Source organism: Doryrhamphus excisus, chromosome 18, assembly GCF_030265055.1.
Source record: "Doryrhamphus excisus isolate RoL2022-K1 chromosome 18, RoL_Dexc_1.0, whole genome shotgun sequence".
NCBI lineage: Eukaryota > Metazoa > Chordata > Actinopteri > Syngnathiformes > Syngnathidae > Doryrhamphus > Doryrhamphus excisus.
In genome coordinates, this window is record NC_080483.1 from 11,162,629 (window position 1) to 11,179,548 (window position 16,920).

At 41.2% G+C, this 16,920-nt stretch overlaps 2 protein-coding genes across 2 annotated transcripts; both read left to right on the plus strand.

The window, feature by feature from the left end:
- Positions 1–1,158: 1,158 nt before the first annotated feature.
- On the plus strand, positions 1,159–11,466 carry smarcd1 (SWI/SNF related, matrix associated, actin dependent regulator of chromatin, subfamily d, member 1). Its single transcript, XM_058055716.1, has 13 exons — positions 1,159–1,432; positions 4,263–4,438; positions 4,648–4,690; positions 4,787–4,909; positions 5,830–5,952; positions 6,039–6,155; positions 6,389–6,490; positions 6,589–6,750; positions 8,230–8,327; positions 8,434–8,569; positions 9,102–9,224; positions 10,318–10,419; positions 10,502–11,466. Exons 1-13 carry the CDS (start codon positions 1,247–1,249, stop codon positions 10,553–10,555), a joined length of 1,545 nt encoding a protein of 514 aa, XP_057911699.1. The 5' UTR covers positions 1,159–1,246; the 3' UTR covers positions 10,556–11,466.
- A 1,046-nt stretch (positions 11,467–12,512) lies between these two features.
- LOC131106159 (glycerol-3-phosphate dehydrogenase [NAD(+)], cytoplasmic-like) lies at positions 12,513–16,888 on the plus strand. Its single transcript, XM_058054967.1, has 8 exons — positions 12,513–12,588; positions 13,955–14,132; positions 14,221–14,361; positions 14,478–14,616; positions 15,335–15,447; positions 15,526–15,762; positions 15,827–15,933; positions 16,470–16,888. The coding sequence occupies exons 1-8, from the start codon at positions 12,545–12,547 to the stop codon at positions 16,564–16,566; spliced, it is 1,056 nt and encodes a 351-aa protein (XP_057910950.1). The 5' UTR covers positions 12,513–12,544; the 3' UTR covers positions 16,567–16,888.
- Positions 16,889–16,920: the final 32 nt, after the last annotated feature.

Below are 16,920 nucleotides of genomic sequence, written 5' to 3' on the forward strand. Positions count from 1 at the left end.
ACACATGGAGGACCTTTGCTCAGCTTGCTCTCCCTCCATTTCTTCTTCCTGCAATTTGATATGCTTGTGGGGTTAACAAAGTTAGCATAGTGCAAACCTTCAGTGTAATATGTTTAATACTGTTTCATGTGATGGGATTTTTAATTTTTTTGGAAAGACGTTTTATTTTCTGGAGAGCTAATGATAATCATTAATGTCATCAATCTTCTTTACCATTTGTTAGTAACCATTACTGCATATTCAGTTAATCGGTGTGTGTATATGTGTGTGTGTGCTGAAGGGTGTCCACGCAGGGCCTAGGATCCAAGCGTGTCGGCCAAGAGACAATAAAATGCAGATTTACCCTGTACATAACCTTGAGATTTATAGAGTATTTTATTGCAAGAAACTTACTTTAATGTAGTGCACTCTCCCCGAGATCTTTCATGATAAAATAAATCATTTTTAATTAATGTGAGGTAAACAAATGCAAATAATGATTTTATTAGTTTATTAAGTTAAAGGGGAACTGCACTTTTTGGGGAATTTTGCCCATCATTCACAATTCTTCTGTGAAACATGAACACATATTTCTTTCCCTTTATTGTGCATTATAACAAGAGAAAATAAGTTCATATCAGCTAGCTAACAATGCATGTTATTGAGACACAGCGTCGTGGGGGTATCCCAGCTGACTTCAGGCGAGAGGTGAATACACCCTGGACTGGTCGCCAGCCAATCACAGTGCACATATAGACAAACAACCATTCACACTCACATTCATACCTATGGACAATTTGGAGTCACCAATTAACCTAACATGCATGTTTTTGGAATATGGGAGGAAACATAAGTTATGCACTAGGAGCATTGGGGGGGGTTGACAATCTTTGCCTATTTATTTATCAAATTATTTACATTTAAATCATTTATATTCGGTGGGTTATATTGGCTGGATCTGTATCTTTTGACGGGGTCATGACCCCTGTACCTCCTATTACTTGCTGCAGATAAATTAAAAAACAATATTAAAAAAACAAACAGAAGCGTGCAGGTGGAAGTAGTCAAGTAGAAATGCAGGTGTGCAGTGTGCAGCACAAACATGCACTGCGCATGTACAAATCACAGAAACTAGCATTAAATTCATGAATCAATGTAGTACCACAGTCATACAGCGAGGGCGCTGTGACAAACTAACAACATCATTGTCGCTCTTTCTCGCGGTATCCCAGTGCCTCCACAAGGGCCACACACACACCGAGAAGAGATGGCGGCCAGAGGCGGCTTTCAGTCGGCGCCCACGGGTGGCGGTGGTGGTGTAATGGGTCCTGGACCGCCTGTATCGGGCGCAGGACCAGGCATGGGCCCGGGCACTCCCTCAGGAAGGATGGGACCTTCACCCGCCTCGCAGAACCACATGTACCGCTCCCCGATGCCAGGGCCCGGCTACCCGGTGAGTCTATCGCTCCCCATCTTTGCTTGCTGACGCCACCACTAGAACAAAGCCCCTTAGCAGCGCTTTGTCACGGCCAGCTAGCCAGTAGCCGCGTTTAAGGCGCCCGCCACATTTTTACGGCCCCGTTAAAGTCTTTACACACATTTTCCAAACCTTCTCACTTCAGTGCAATCGACTAACAAAGTTTAGTTTGAATTAGCAATACCCCTGCCTTCTAACAGTAGTCACTTAGCTTAGCATGCTAACACCGTTAGCTGGTCTCTGTGGTAATAATTTACTTAAATTTCTTGGATTTATTATTGTTTTAGTTTTTCAATCAGCAGAACAATCAAACTGGTGTTTAACACCGCATAAGCGTACTTATTGCCTAATAAATGGTCCGTTGTAGTCCTTATAAGTGTTGTATTTTCTTAACGAGCGAATGAATGAATGGCATCTGTAACAGTGTGATCTAGTTTATGCTAATGGATGTGAAACGTAAGGTAAACAATGTAAACCAAAACATGCAAGTAGTCCATCAGGGGGAATAATACTTGCTGCAATTTTCCAGCTATTTAGTCTATTTTAGTCAAACCTAGTCTGCATTCTAATCGTAGAACTTTCTTTTTAGGCTTGGTCCTTCCAATAAGTGTGCATCTGAAACTTCAAGACATATGGAAATTTGAAGATTTCTGATGGGAAAAAGTATTTTCATAGTGCCCATACACTTGTGAAATATATTACAGATACATAATTTGATCACATAAAGCTGCCCTTTTAAAACAATGCTATGTGTGGATGGCTCTGTTTTACAGTTCATATTTGAGCCATATATTATGTATTTTTAAATTGTACATAGCATTTGAGTAAAATGGCATTGCATCATAAATTGAGATGTTTTTAGGAGGGGTGTTAGAAGACACTCAGTTCAGAGGTGAGACGAAACACGAGATTGGGTCTCGGAGACGTGTCAAGATTTTAAGATTACTTTTGAGAAATTTATTTAAAAAAAATAAATGCACATATATAACAAATATACGATAATGGCCCTGGTCCTGACATTTTATGCTGAGCTGATCTGATCGAGTCGCAATCCTTTAAAAAAAAAAGGCTTTTGTTACAAACATGAATTTGTGGAATTAAATACGGTTATGAAAATAACTCTTCATTCATTCATTTTCTACCGCTTTTCCTCACGAGGGTCGCGGGGGTGCTGGAGCCCATCCCAGCTGACTTTAGGCGGGAGGCGGAGTATACCCTGGACTTGTTGCCAGCCAATCACAGGGCACATATAGGCAATCATTCACACCTATGAATGGAGTCGCCAATTAACCTAACATGTATGTTTTTTGAATGTGGGAGGAAACTGGAGTATCTGGAGAAAACACAAGCATGCAGGGGTAGAAGATGCAAACGCCACACAGGGATGCCTAAGCGGAGATTCGAACCAGGTCTTCCTGATCGCGTGTGGCAACCAGCTTTGAGGCGCAATACCACAACTACAGAGTGCTTGCAAAGGCAACCTTTTCATACAGGTCTCATGTTAAGTGGTACACTGAATGTTTGATTGAAATTCATCCATCCATTCTATGCTGCTTATCCTCACTTTGGTTGTGGGTATGCTGGAGCCTATCCCAGTGAAAATTTGGAGTCACCAATTAACCTAACATGCATGGGTTAACAGGGAGAATTGTAGTTTCAATGCAGTTATGTGTTTTGCAGTTGACTCTTCAGATGTGGGTTCTCTTAAAACTTGTTGCCAATGTTTTTTCACTGCAAGGATACATTTGTATTTAAGACTAATAGAATTTTTTTATCAGTGGCCTGCAGTTGTCAAGAGTGCCGGTTGCCTAGCAACAAGCAACTTTTCAGAAAAGATGTTGCCCCCCCCCCCCTTTCCGAGCGTCCTTGACTGCTTTCATTCATACAAGCAGCCTTGTGCAGCATATTCAGAGACATGTTACACTCTGAATAGCTTTGAATCGGCTTGTTCTCAGGTAAACCAAGGCCATGCAGACGTGTAGTGTGGGCAGTCCCTATCTGTGCTTGGATTGGGAGCGAGAGGGGGGTAGAGCCCGTTCATAAGCCCGTTATTGTTGACAAGTCGTCATCTGACGCCCTTGCTGCCGTCCTCCCTTCTTCGTTGGTGGATTTTCTGCTGGAAGACATCTGGCATCATCAATTTTAAGAGTTGTTGGCCACCATTAAACTGCTGCACTAATGCTGTCAGATACAAGGAGTCGGCTGTTTGAGTTCTTAGCACACGGCTTGGTGAGTGTTTTTCCATTAGAACCTTGTTTGCAGTTTGTTGTAGATGGCTCGAACATCTTTATGTACGACGCCACAAAAGTTGTACAGTTGTAAAATTCATATGAAGTTTGCTTTTTCTTTGGCTTTTGTAGTATTTTATTTTGTAGATGGTTGCTATTCATACGTATCTTTTTTTTTACGCTTGTCTTTGTGATGTTTAAAGGTCGTATCGACGCGTCATGATTTCTCAAAGTTAAGAGGTGTTTCTAATATTTTCTAATATTTTGACCTTGTCTTGTGGGCACCTCTTAGTATGATACAATGCAGTTCTACACCACTCCAACTTCCATAAAATGCATATTCTTAATGCATTTATGAATCAATAGCTGATAAATTCCAACCTTAGTGTCATGGTGAAGAATTTGCTGAAAGGCTGCCAGCCGAAGATGTAATCACACCGCAGCGTTCATTCAGGTGCCTGTGCCAACGGTGGTCTCAAGTAGCTGATGTTGCAAAATTCAGCATCCACTATGGTTGTTTGGGATTCTTTCCAAGTATGCGTCTTCTTATGTAGAGTGTTTTTTTTTTTTCATTACAGAGACCAGGCATGCCTCCATCCAGCCGCATGAACCCACAGGGACCAGCCATGGGTCCACCAGGGTACGGCGGCAGCCCTGTGTCCCGTCCTGGGATGCCTGGTGTGATGGACCCGTCTCGCAAGAGGCCGGCCCCACAGCAGATCCAGCAGGTCCAACAGCAGAGCCGCAACCAGCAGTGAGTTATTTTCACATAGAAGATCAATATCTTGTCACAATCAAAAAAATAACTTCATTTTGATCACACTGCATTTCAAAGTGAGACTCCTACTAAACATATACGTGAATATTTTCTCAAGAAATTAGCTAATATTTGGTGATGTTAATGTACTCACATGACAGCTTCCTCTCAGTAAAATTTTTATCCTTTTAATGTGTTTTGTACAGCACGAAGAAGAAGAAGATGGCTGATAAAATACTACCTCAGAGGGTGAGAATATAGCAGGGCTAGTGTTTTAAAAAGAGACACCATTTATCTCTGGATGTGTGTTCTTATAAAAGCCTGTCTGTGATTCTGTCCCAGCAGATCAGGGAACTGGTCCCAGAGTCTCAGGCTTACATGGATCTACTGGCCTTTGAGAGAAAGCTAGACCAGACCATTATGCGCAAGAGGCTGGACATCCAGGAGGCCCTCAAGAGGCCCATTAAGGTTTGTTTCAGTTTGAGTCTCAACTTTTAAGTTTCTGATGTTGGACTTAAGAGTTTCAGCTGTTTGCTTTCTTACTGATTACATTCAAGCCACCATGACACTTGCATTAATTTTGTCCATGTTATGCGTGTCAATGAGTTAATTCACCCTAAACAGGTGTGAAATACGTATAAACTGTGCAAAGCTGCTTGCCAGTGAGCAAAGAAAATCTTTAAATGTAAAAAAAAATCTGGAATGCACAAACTTTGTGCCTCTTGCGTGAACTAGTCGTGAATGCAACACAACCTATTTGAAAGCAATTCCAGTGCACATCAAAGTGTAGCTCATTGTCATGAATTTAACTTTTCCTACCACCTTTTTGAACAAGTCGAGGGCGGAGAATCTCAAGTGATTTCTGTAGCCTCCTTGTGAAGTTCTGTTAATAATTGGTCATAATGGCCAAAGTGATGTCTTCTACTCAGCAATCACTCTCCCACAATGCCCATACTTTCCTTTTTGTAGTTAGGGTTATGCCTTCCTCTTTCTGCAGTCTCTCGTGGTCTTCGGCAAGTAGTACTAGAGCTGCAGTTATGAGATAATACAGACACCATTGTTCTGCTATGGGAGCTTCTTCTGTGGAGTTCCAACATCTTGAAGGTCCCTTCAAATTGAGCAATTAATGAAGCTAGGCGTGATGGTTACTATTACGTGACATCACGTGGAATAAAGTGTGACCAAAAATGCCATGGATGCGGGAATTGGTGGTGACAATGCAACAGCATTGGAACAGCATCATGCGTATTATGTTGTACGCTAGATGTAAACAGTACTTGATTTGAGTGTCAATAAGTTGTGTGGGAACATGAGATTTCAAACCAATATGCACCATTTTCAGTCACGAGTGACATGCCAAGTGTTTAACTTGTAACTTGTAATTTTAGCAAAAGAGAAAGCTTCGCATCTTCATATCAAACACCTTCAATCCAGCTAAACCCGATGCTGAGGATGGGGAGGGCACTGTTGCATCATGGGAGCTACGTGTGGAGGGGCGTCTGCTGGAAGATGTAAGCCCAATAACTATAATAGCACTTTTTTTCAATAAATAGTACTGGTTGATTAATTGCCATATGTATTTTTTTTTGTTTTACAGACAGCTGTATCCAAATATGAAGCCACCAAACAGAAAAGGAAGTTCTCCTCCTTCTTCAAGTCTCTGGTGATTGAGTTGGACAAGGATCTTTATGGTCCAGATAATCACCTTGTTGAGGTAAATCCATAGGGACGCACGTTTTCTCCTGGTACTTTTTACAACCATCTTTGAAGCACTTTTCCCTCATTACTGCTTTCAGAAAGAACAGGGCAAAATACAATGTCTGTTTTTTGTGTGTTTTGTACCCTTGTGAAAAAGAAACAGCAGATGTTTTCATTTATTTGAACACTGAAAATACTGTCCTGTAGAAGTATACTCATTTTAGAAATAATGTCTTTGCCCCATTTTAGTGGCATAGGACCGCCACCACCCAGGAGACTGATGGCTTCCAGGTGAAGAGGCCCGGTGATGTGGGTGTTCGCTGCACTGTCCTGCTCATGCTGGACTATCAGGTACACGGGTTAAGCCTAATACTAATAATAAACTGCTGTAATAGGATAAATCCAATATATTCTGACTGTGAGATGGTTTTCTCTGCTAACCTAAACAGCCCCCTCAATTCAAGCTGGACCCTCGCTTGGCTCGCATGCTGGGCATCCACACTCAGACCCGGCCAGTCATCATTCAGGCCCTGTGGCAGTATGTCAAAACCCACAAGTTGCAGGACCCCCATGAGCGAGAGTTCATCAACTGTGATAAGTACCTCCAGCAGGTGGGCAATGGCTTTCTTTCTGCAGCTGACATGATCTCATAGAGATTAATAAAATAACAGTTTATTATGTCTATTATGATAGTTAATCGGCTCTTGATGTTGAACAATGCTGCGTTCTCAGCCTTCTGTTGTCCTTGTTTGGCCACAGCTTACGTTTTTGTGTGTCACAGAGGACACAAGAGACAGACATAACAGGCACAGATTCAGAGACTAAACACGACTGTTGTGTGCTGCCCAGATCTATTCCCATGTTAGCATTCGATATCATTTCCCTGAAAAGGCACCAAATTTACATATGAACCGAAGTAGAATGGTGCTCAATGTGCCCAGAGAATTTGGCTCAAAATTAGTGGAAATTCAGGAGTTTTTTTACTACGCCTACTCTATGCATCATCCTATTCTTGCTATCAGGTTCCCATAGGTGCTTGAAATTCTTGAAGATGTTCATGTTCAACTTTCAAGGCTTGAAATGCTTTACAGTGCAGGGAATCATGATTATTTGAGGTGACTATGTGACTGAATACTACTGGGAGACATTTTCACAAGATATTTATTGATAATGAGATTATCTGTGAGGTTTTATGTGTGTGAAGGTCAGTATGTATATACAGTGGATCCCCGCACAGCATTCACAATTCTGTCAATTTGCAGATTTGTGAAAAACATAGTTAATAATAGTCTGTAATAATTTCTAAATGCATGATAATACAGGTAAAATGTACCACTATTTAAAATGCACCATATTTGATGCAAAAGTGAAAGTTGCATATAACAACCAAGGCTTAAAACTTTTAAGTGAGGTGCAGTTAATATTTTCTCAGAAGTCCTATAGTTACTGGAATCACAGCAGGCAAGCAGTGTGGATTTTGTTGATGCAGCTTGTAAAAAGGCCTTTACAAGCTAGGACTACCCAGCATCCTGCAAAGCAGGTGAGCCTCATACCACAGCTAGCTGCTTCAGAGTGATGTTGAAACAGTTGTTGCATTAGCCTGTGACTCATCTGTTCTATTGATCATCATTATCATTCATAAGTGGTGAGTACTTATGCATTTTATAATGTGTTTAATAAGTGTGTGAGGCATATTAAACCTTCCACCGATGGTGGATTGAAATAAAAGAGGGTTCTGAATCTGAACTAATAATTCCAACCATCACTTTTATTGCAAACATTGGTGCGAAATTGAAGGACATTGTTAAGCCAGCAACAGGAGGGTTCCACGCGGTAGGAGCGAGCAGTGCGTTTTAAAAATAGATATTTTTATGGGTCCATCAATTACTTGTGGATTTTCACAAGTAATTTTCATTCAGTAGCAGGCATGGAATGTAACTAACTCCTGTGAAAAGTGGGGATCTATTGTACAAGCATACATACTGTATTTCATTTGATTATGCCAAGGTGTTGGAAAAGCCTGAAAATTGATCTTGTAAGTGCTCTTAAAAAGGTGTATGACCCCTAAAATTTGTTTTCCCCTCATTAAGATTTTTGAAACCCAGAGGATGAAGTTCTCCGAGATCCCGCAGCGCTTGCATGCACTGCTGATGCCTCCAGAGCCCATCATCATCAACCATGTGATCAGGTAGCAACACATCAGGCACCACCTCTGCTGCACTGGCTCATGAAATAACTCCAGATCGCTTAAACTAAACGTGCGCTCTGTGATGTATCCCCCCTCCCTCTGCCAGCGTGGATCCCAATGACCAAAAGAAGACTGCGTGCTACGACATCGATGTGGAGGTTGATGACACACTGAAGACCCAGATGAACTCATTTCTGTTGTCCACGGCCAGTCAGCAGGAGATAGCAGGGCTGGACAACAAGGTAACAACAGCAGGCTCCAGGTCTTTATCCACCATGGTTGTTTTGGTTAATGTAGTGTACAGCACCACTGTCTCACAATGATTCTGACATTTTGTCATCACAGCTCTTGCACTTGGTGTACCTAATTAAATGACCAATGTGTGTATATGTACAGGAGTGTTGCTTCATGACACTTACATTTGCAACCAGTTTAAATGTGGCGTGAAGGCGCTGCACCATTAAACACGAACAAGTTACGGCTACAGATGTCGCCAGCGTGCCGCAGCCAATTTCATACAATTCTGCTCCCCAATGTGTTTTGGCCTTGTGTGTCATATTCTCTCTGCAAATCTGTGAGGTCAGTCAGGTCCTCTCCACCTGCTGGGGATGGCTTTTTAGTTAGGAGATGGTGTCTCCTGCTGGTCAGTGACTGTTTTTCAGCCTGACAGTTGAGTGAAAACAGTCATTCGTGAAGTCAACATAACCCAATGTATTCAGGTTCACGTGTCTGTCAGAAAATACCTCACCTCTCACACTTGACGTATGCTTTCAGATCCATGAAACCATCGAGACTATCAACCAGCTGAAGACCCAGAGAGAGTTCATGCTCAGCTTCGCCAGGGACCCTCAGGGCTTCATCAACGACTGGCTGCAGTCACAGTGCAGAGACCTCAAGGTGAGCCTTTACATCTTTAACTGTTCTATATCCATCAAATCAACAATAATCGTTTTTATTTTTAGGTGGGTTGGGGGGTGCTAACCCGATACAGGCTTTCATGTTATTCTCCGATTGTCCACTAGTCACTTTTTTTTTCCCGAACATGAAAAACATCCAAAGCACAACAAACCAACCAAAATCAATACAAATAATAATACCTATGTATATATAAATGTACACATGTTGAAAGGGAGTGGGAAGAAGTCAAGACTTATCTAGTCCCACCCCCTTAACACCCAAATTCCAACCTCATCCCAACAAAACAATTATTATTATTCCTTGTCTACACAGAATAAAAACCCCACATCCAACCACCCTCGCCCAGCTTGACGCACCCAACCACATGCCAAGAGCAACCAGTTCATTATTAGTCATCCTATCGTACATCATCCAGTACAAAAGAAAGAAAGAAACCACTCCAACTAAACAGTCACCACACCAGTCATCACAAGCTAACATGGATATAAAACATCAATGTTATGGTATTGGTTCAGTGAGATTGAAAAATAAAAGCATGTGAGAGAAAAAAGAAAAAATATTTAAAATACCTCAAATTAAATAATTTGAATTATGTCTTATTTTTTATGGCAGACCAGGTGCGTGGGTATAAGGTGTTTGAAGAAATAGAGTTACAATGCCATTACTGACAAACTACATTCCTAGTGCCATTATTATGTGTTGATCAGACAGGGCAAATGTAGTTCCAAATCTATTTGTGACGGGCCACCACAAATACACTGTTTTCCAATGTTGTGGGTATGTTACTGCTTTTTCACAATGTATTACTGACAATCTGCAATGTATTATTGACGCTATTTGAGTGACATTACAGCGCTACAGTGTCGTATGAACTCTTGAGACTCTGAAGTACTCGCATCACGCTCAGACATTTCCCTTCGCATCCACTCAGGTGTGAGGCAGTGAGCCGAGTGGCTGCGCTCTGCTGAATCTGACAAGTCACAGTGCTTTAGTTCCCCATATGCACACATTTGCAACAAAATGTCACTCATCCACCCCTGCAGCACCTAATGCGCTTTTCTTATGTGAACAGACCATGACGGACGTTGTGGGCAACCCAGAAGAAGAGAGACGAGCAGAGTTCTACTACCAGCCGTGGGCTCAGGAGGCAGTCTGCCGCTATTTCTACTCCAAGGTGAGCCTTCAGCGCTGCCTTCATGTAGCTGTGTACATGTCAACAACGCAAAGATTAATTTTTATTTTGTTTGGTGTTCCAGGTGCAGCAGAGGCGACAAGAGCTAGAGCAAGCCCTTGGCATCAGGAACACCTAATGGACGCCGTGTGTTGTTCCACCACCAAGTGATTGGAGATGTTCTAGGACAGCCTTTTAGGATGACAAGTTCCTTTTCCCTTTTTTTTTGTTCACACATTTGCTTTTTGGGCACAATGATTTTTGCATGTCTTAACCTTACATTCCTCTCACACGTCAACTCACATTGAACACCCCGCCAAAATCTGGAATGTTCACACATGAAAAAAAACAGATGAGCAGATTGTTCACGGCAACAGTTAATTTATCCTGTTCTTTACACGCATAAAAAAACATTGACCTGACTCGTGCCGATATTGTTTAAAATCATACTCGAACATGGTGCCACTCGTTCAGACATGTAAACACAAGATGCCATTGTAGTTCTTTCTATCTTCAACTAATTCTTCACTTTTAATTTGATTAACCCTTTTAATAAACTATGTATAGTATCAGTACTTGTCTTGTTAGCTAGTACAGAAGATGATAAAGGAAGTAGCTAGTACCTCGTCCATTTTCTTTTTGTACATAACGAACAGAAGATGAAGTCAAATTGTACCTCTTAGCCCATCAAATGTTTTTTCTAAACTTTTGTCTAAGCTCAGATAGTACAAGCTGTATTTATAATAATAATAATAATAATAATAATAATCAGCTTTTTGCTCTCCCTAAACACAAGTGCAGCGGCCACTTAGAAAATGCAACAGGGATGAATCCTTCATTGAAGTGCAGAGATGCAAAAAAAAGAGCTGAAGGTTCACTGGCAAAGTCGTGATGAAATGATTAAATGTGTGTGTTGGGGATGAGTGACATCTGATTAGGAAACCACAACACTGGGGAAGTGACTGTAGTAGTATTTGAATCTTTTTCATGGACCAAACCTATTTTTCTGTATGTACTTATGTCATAATAAAGGATATGTAATGATAATAAGCACTTTGTTCCATTTTGCTTAGATTCAATACCTTGGTGCGTTTGTTCCATAGGACAGTGGGTGGAGGCTGGGGCAGTAGCATACATACAGTGTATAGAATAATGTAAAATAGTAGAAATTATATTAATTGACCACAGTATATTGTCATATTTTTTCAATGTAATTTCCCAAGTTAAAATCTTGTCTCGTTCTTGTACACTCAATTTCATAATCATCTTGTCTTGTGAGCTTAGGGTCTCGTGAGCGTGCGTCATGAAACTGCTGAGTCAATTTGAATGTCTTAAAAGATCCTGAGGGCTACGGAAGAAAAAAGGTGAGTGGTTAAACCAACAAAATTTCATTGGCACCGAGTCTGAGGATTCGATTGGCTGTCTGTCACAACATGAGATGACTGTCCTCAACCCAAATGAAGGCCATTACTGGTGCGGTCTGCAGCCCAATAACCGTCAGACACCATCTGTGAGGGAAGGGCTTCAGAAACAAAAAATATTAAAAGCCGTGTCTCTAATGCCACAAAATTGCCCATTTGAGCTGGAAGATGAAAGATTTTTTTTATTCCCTGACAAGAAAAAAGGGATGTCAAACAGTGGCTGGCAATGTGAAGATGTTGAAGTGGGAATCCCACTTGCCTTCTTCCAGGAGAAATAACATCACTTTTTTAGACCTTCATGCATGTCCTCCTCAACTGCATCCAACATTTGGGGGTGGATGGAAGGGCGCTTTACAAAAATGGACATCAGTTCCAGACAGTTGGAGCCATTTTCACCATTTGGAGCAAAGTTCCCACTTTAGCTTCCTGGAAACACTTGCATCAAGCTGGCCTCAACCCATTTTTCAGGTGATCAACAAGCACATAGCCCAAAGCCTATTCCTTTTTTGTTCAAAAAGTGAAAGTCGTGTTAAATATTTAAAGCTTAATTTCAAATGTAAAAACAATCGCCTAGCGTTAATTGAAGAACTCACACATTACGTCATCGTAGCTGGGAGGGGCGGAGCGCCAAGTTCGCGCTTGCTGGAGCACCAGGCGCGTGCCCGCTATAAAAAGGGGCGTGTTCCTTGTAGTGTAAGAAGTCAGTGATGGCTGCTGCCAAGAAAGTCTGTGTGGTGGGCTCCGGAAACTGGTGAGTAACTGCTGGAAACCTTTTATTTCATCCAAAACGCTAAGGCTTGTTCTTTGTTTTGTTGCCATTGTCATTACATAATAATAGCACCCATAAAGTTAAAGCCATTCATTTATTTTTAGCGGTCTTAAGAATGACCCCTGCTGACCTTTGAGGGCGCTACACCAATAAATGGAAAAAAACCTTTGCTAACACAGCCGTCAGTTTCACACACACACACACAGCTTGTGTTTAGAATAGGACGTGTTAACTTACAAAGACAGTCCAGTGTATCGTTGGGCTGTTTAATTTGTCACCTGGTGGATTTAGGGCATATTTTGTCCTGTTTACATCTCTGCACTTAACGACGTAGCAACCCGTGACTTTGAATAATAGCGGGCATGTCTTTTTGCTGCCCCTATGTACACGTAACCAACCCAAAACACACACCCACTATGGTTGGGAGATACAGTTCCTGTTGATACCAAGCTGATACATATTAAATACAAAGCTAGTATCACTTGATAAGCTCAAGAAATTTATTTTTAAATTAATTCAACAAACAATGCAAGCAGTTGATGTTTGCTAAATACAAGGATAAATAGTCTTGATGTCATGATGTGCTATATATATCACTATATTGACACTTACTATGGTACCCATTATGTCATTGGATGGTCATATTACCTCATACTTCGGTACGTGACAAAAAATTAAACAATAAAAAAATACTTAAACCATATTAGGAAAGCAGGAAGTGAACAAATGTAACAGTTACTGATTGTAAAAGTACCAGATGGAGGGGTAGGATTTAATAAGCTTTGCTTCTTCCTACTCCTTTTGGACATGTGGAACTGTGAACTGATTATGTGATGCACTCAACTGTAATCTGATGCATGTCCAAATGAAATAAAACCATTTAATATTACCAAATAATATAATTATTCCCTTTTGTTTCATACAATTGTTTGAGCAAAAAAAAGTCAGTAGTGCAAAATAATAGCACAGATTACTATTGGCTGTCAGTTTTTTCCCCCCCAACAATAACAAACAATGTATACATATAACAATGTAAACAATGCAAAAAACATTTGTAAAAATACACATAGAGTAACTGGAAAAACAGTAGTTTCACGCTTTTATAATTCCCATAACGATATTATCTTTGGTATCGATATTTGGATCCATTCCCCACCACTAACAATGACTTTTCAGTGACACTTGTGGTGCTCAACATATGTGTTTAAGTTCAAGCAGTAATCATAGAAGTAATGTAAATAATGTAAATAAAGGTGACCTGTTCCAGGGTCATACTGTGGCCATCACAAATGTCTTGTTACATTCTTGGTGAGTTTGTAAGCTAAAAGATCCATGATGGTATCTGCAGGGGTTCGGCCATTGCCAAGATCGTGGGTGCCAACACAGCCAAAAATGACAAGTTTGAAACGGTGGTCAACATGTGGGTCTTTGAGGAGATGGTGGACGGTCGCAAGCTCACGGAAATCATCAATACAGATCACGAGAATGTCAAATATCTGCGCGGTCACAAGCTTCCCCCCAATGTGGTGAGTTCCTCCTCACATGTTGTTAACATGTTGTATGTCCATGCAATAGAATAGAATAGAACAACAAAATACTTGGCGGTGTCATTAGGTGGCTGTCCCAGACTTGGTCGAGTCTGTGAAGGGAGCCGACATCCTGATGTTTGTGGTCCCTCATCAGTTCATCATCAGAGTGTGCGACACCATCAAAGGCCACATCAAGAAAGACGCTCACGGTGTGTCACTCATCAAGGTATTGTGACTTAAAATGGAAACATGCCTTCCTACAGCCCTCTTATTTCAGCAGGCATTTTTATTGTATCGTGTCAAGGGACAATACTACAGGAAGTATGTGTTTATCCGCTGCAGGGCGTAGACGCCAGTCCAGAGGGTCTGAAACTGATCTCTGAGGTCATCCGAGGGAAGCTGGACATAAGCATGTCGGTGCTGATGGGAGCAAACATCGCCAGCGAGGTGGCCGAGGAGAAGTTCTGTGAAACAACCATCGGTAGACTGAACAATTTAGTCCCTGAGTGACATAAACATAGCTTTTTCATCCAAGTGAAGCGACCCCTCACATTTCACTAAACATTTCATTACACTATATCTTGTCTGTGGACAAATACTTCTGTACAAATGAAACATGGATATACCGTATTTTCCGAACTATAAGTCGCTCCGGAGTATAAGTCGCACAAGGCCAAAAATGCGTAATTAGAAAAAACATACATAAGTAGCACTGCAGTATAAGTTGCATTTTTGCAGGTAATTTATTATACTACTTGCCCAAAACAGACCTTACGTCTTCTTGGAAGGCAAGTTCTAACAATAAAAGAATAGAGAACAAGCTGAATAGGTGTAAGATATGCTAACACAATGGTTATTCAGCTACACAAAAAATAAACATGAACAGAAAAGGTGTCAGGTCTTTATGTAACATCAACATTTTTTTTCATTTATAAGTCGCTCTGGAGTATAAGTTGCAGGAACAGCCAACCTATGAAAAAAAAGTGTGACTTATAGTCCGGAAAATACGGTAATTCAGAGTAGTCAGTGTAGCGCTTGTATTGCAGAAAAATTTACAATCCACTAAAAATAAGTCAACAGCTATTATTTTCCCCCAAAAACGTGCCAAGTGTATCAGGACATTAAGCAAAACAGCACTAGCTGTCATAAAGTACACACAATATGAGAATATTACATTAGTTGTAGTTCTTTTGGTATAGGCTGCAAAGACAAAGCCCATGGACCAATACTGAAGGAATTGATGCAGACCTCTACCTTTCGCGTGACCGTGGTCGAGGAATCAGACGTGGTGGAGATCTGCGGGGCGCTCAAGGTTTGTTCGAAAACACTCACCCACGACCTTGAACAGGAACATCCAAAAACTTCATAATGTCATGTAATGTGTCTTCAGAACATTGTGGCGGTGGGAGCAGGCTTCTGCGACGGCCTGGGTTTTGGCGATAACACCAAGGCAGCGGTGATCCGTCTTGGCCTGATGGAGATGATCGCCTTCGCCAAGTTGTTCTGCACCAACTGTCCCGTCTCGGCCAGCACCTTCTTGGAGAGCTGCGGTGTGGCTGACCTCATCACCACCTGCTATGGTGGACGCAACCGCAAGATTGGGGAAGAGTTTGCCAAAACGGGAAAAGTAGGCAAAAAAATCTATTTGCTCATTTAGTTTGATGAAAATGAGAGTCTTTGTGTTTGTTCAGACCATCGAGCAGTTGGAGAACGAGCTACTGAACGGTCAGAAGCTTCAAGGACCAGCCACTGCAACTGAAGTGCACCAAATCTTGAAGCAGAAAAACATGGTGGACAAGTATGTGTCTTTCTGGCATTTGAACTAGCCAAAAACTCCAGTTGGTAGAATATTGGTTCATGAGATGATATTAGATGACTTGCGATCAATTCCCTATTCAACATTGATAGGTGCTGCAAAAACGTGAATCATTGATTCTATATATGACTGCATCATTTACCTGTTTAAGGACCTACAGCAGAACTCCTGTAGGTCAGGGGTGCTCACAAATGACACCTCGAAAAGTCTCATGTCGCAGCAGGCTTCATCCACGCATGTCCGAACTCCAAAAATCCAAACTACCCTTTGATAATAAAAGATTATGACCAAGCTAACTTTTAAGGCACTTTATGTCAAGTGGGTCTCTGTTACAGCTGCATCTAATAGGTGTGTGTGTGTGAGTGAGTGACAAAAAGAAAAGCTCTGACTCAGACAGATTTTAAGTGTTTTTTATTTAAAATAAATTAATTATTAATTAGATATTACGCTAATTTGCATTGTCACCTATAACGTAAAGCTTCTTGTATTTTATTATTGTCATTGTTTTCTTTCTACAGGTTCCCGCTTTTCACTGCTGTCCACCGGATCTGTTTCAACAGCCTCCCTGTGGCAGAATTCATCAACTGTCTGCAGAACCACCCCGAGCACATGTAAAGGACTGCTGCTACTGATGATGGTGATGATGAGACTCTCACTGTGGAGCTGCTACTGTATGCGGCGAGTAAGGTGATTTCTCAAACAGAGCGTGAGTGTTAAACTACTGTTATCGCTGTTACATAACACCTCTGTGGCCTTTTGCTGAATAGAAAGGCCAAACGTTGTTGCATAAACCGTTAACCTCCAAAGAATTACTACACCGCCGACGCACAAAACCTATGCCCAGTTGCACAAAATTCATACTTTTCTCAAGTGCCTTCATTTGTTCTCTATGCTTGTTGACATTATTTATTTGGGAATAAACCATAGAACTCTTTTCCTTTTGGGGTCCTTTTTTATTTTTTGTTTTAT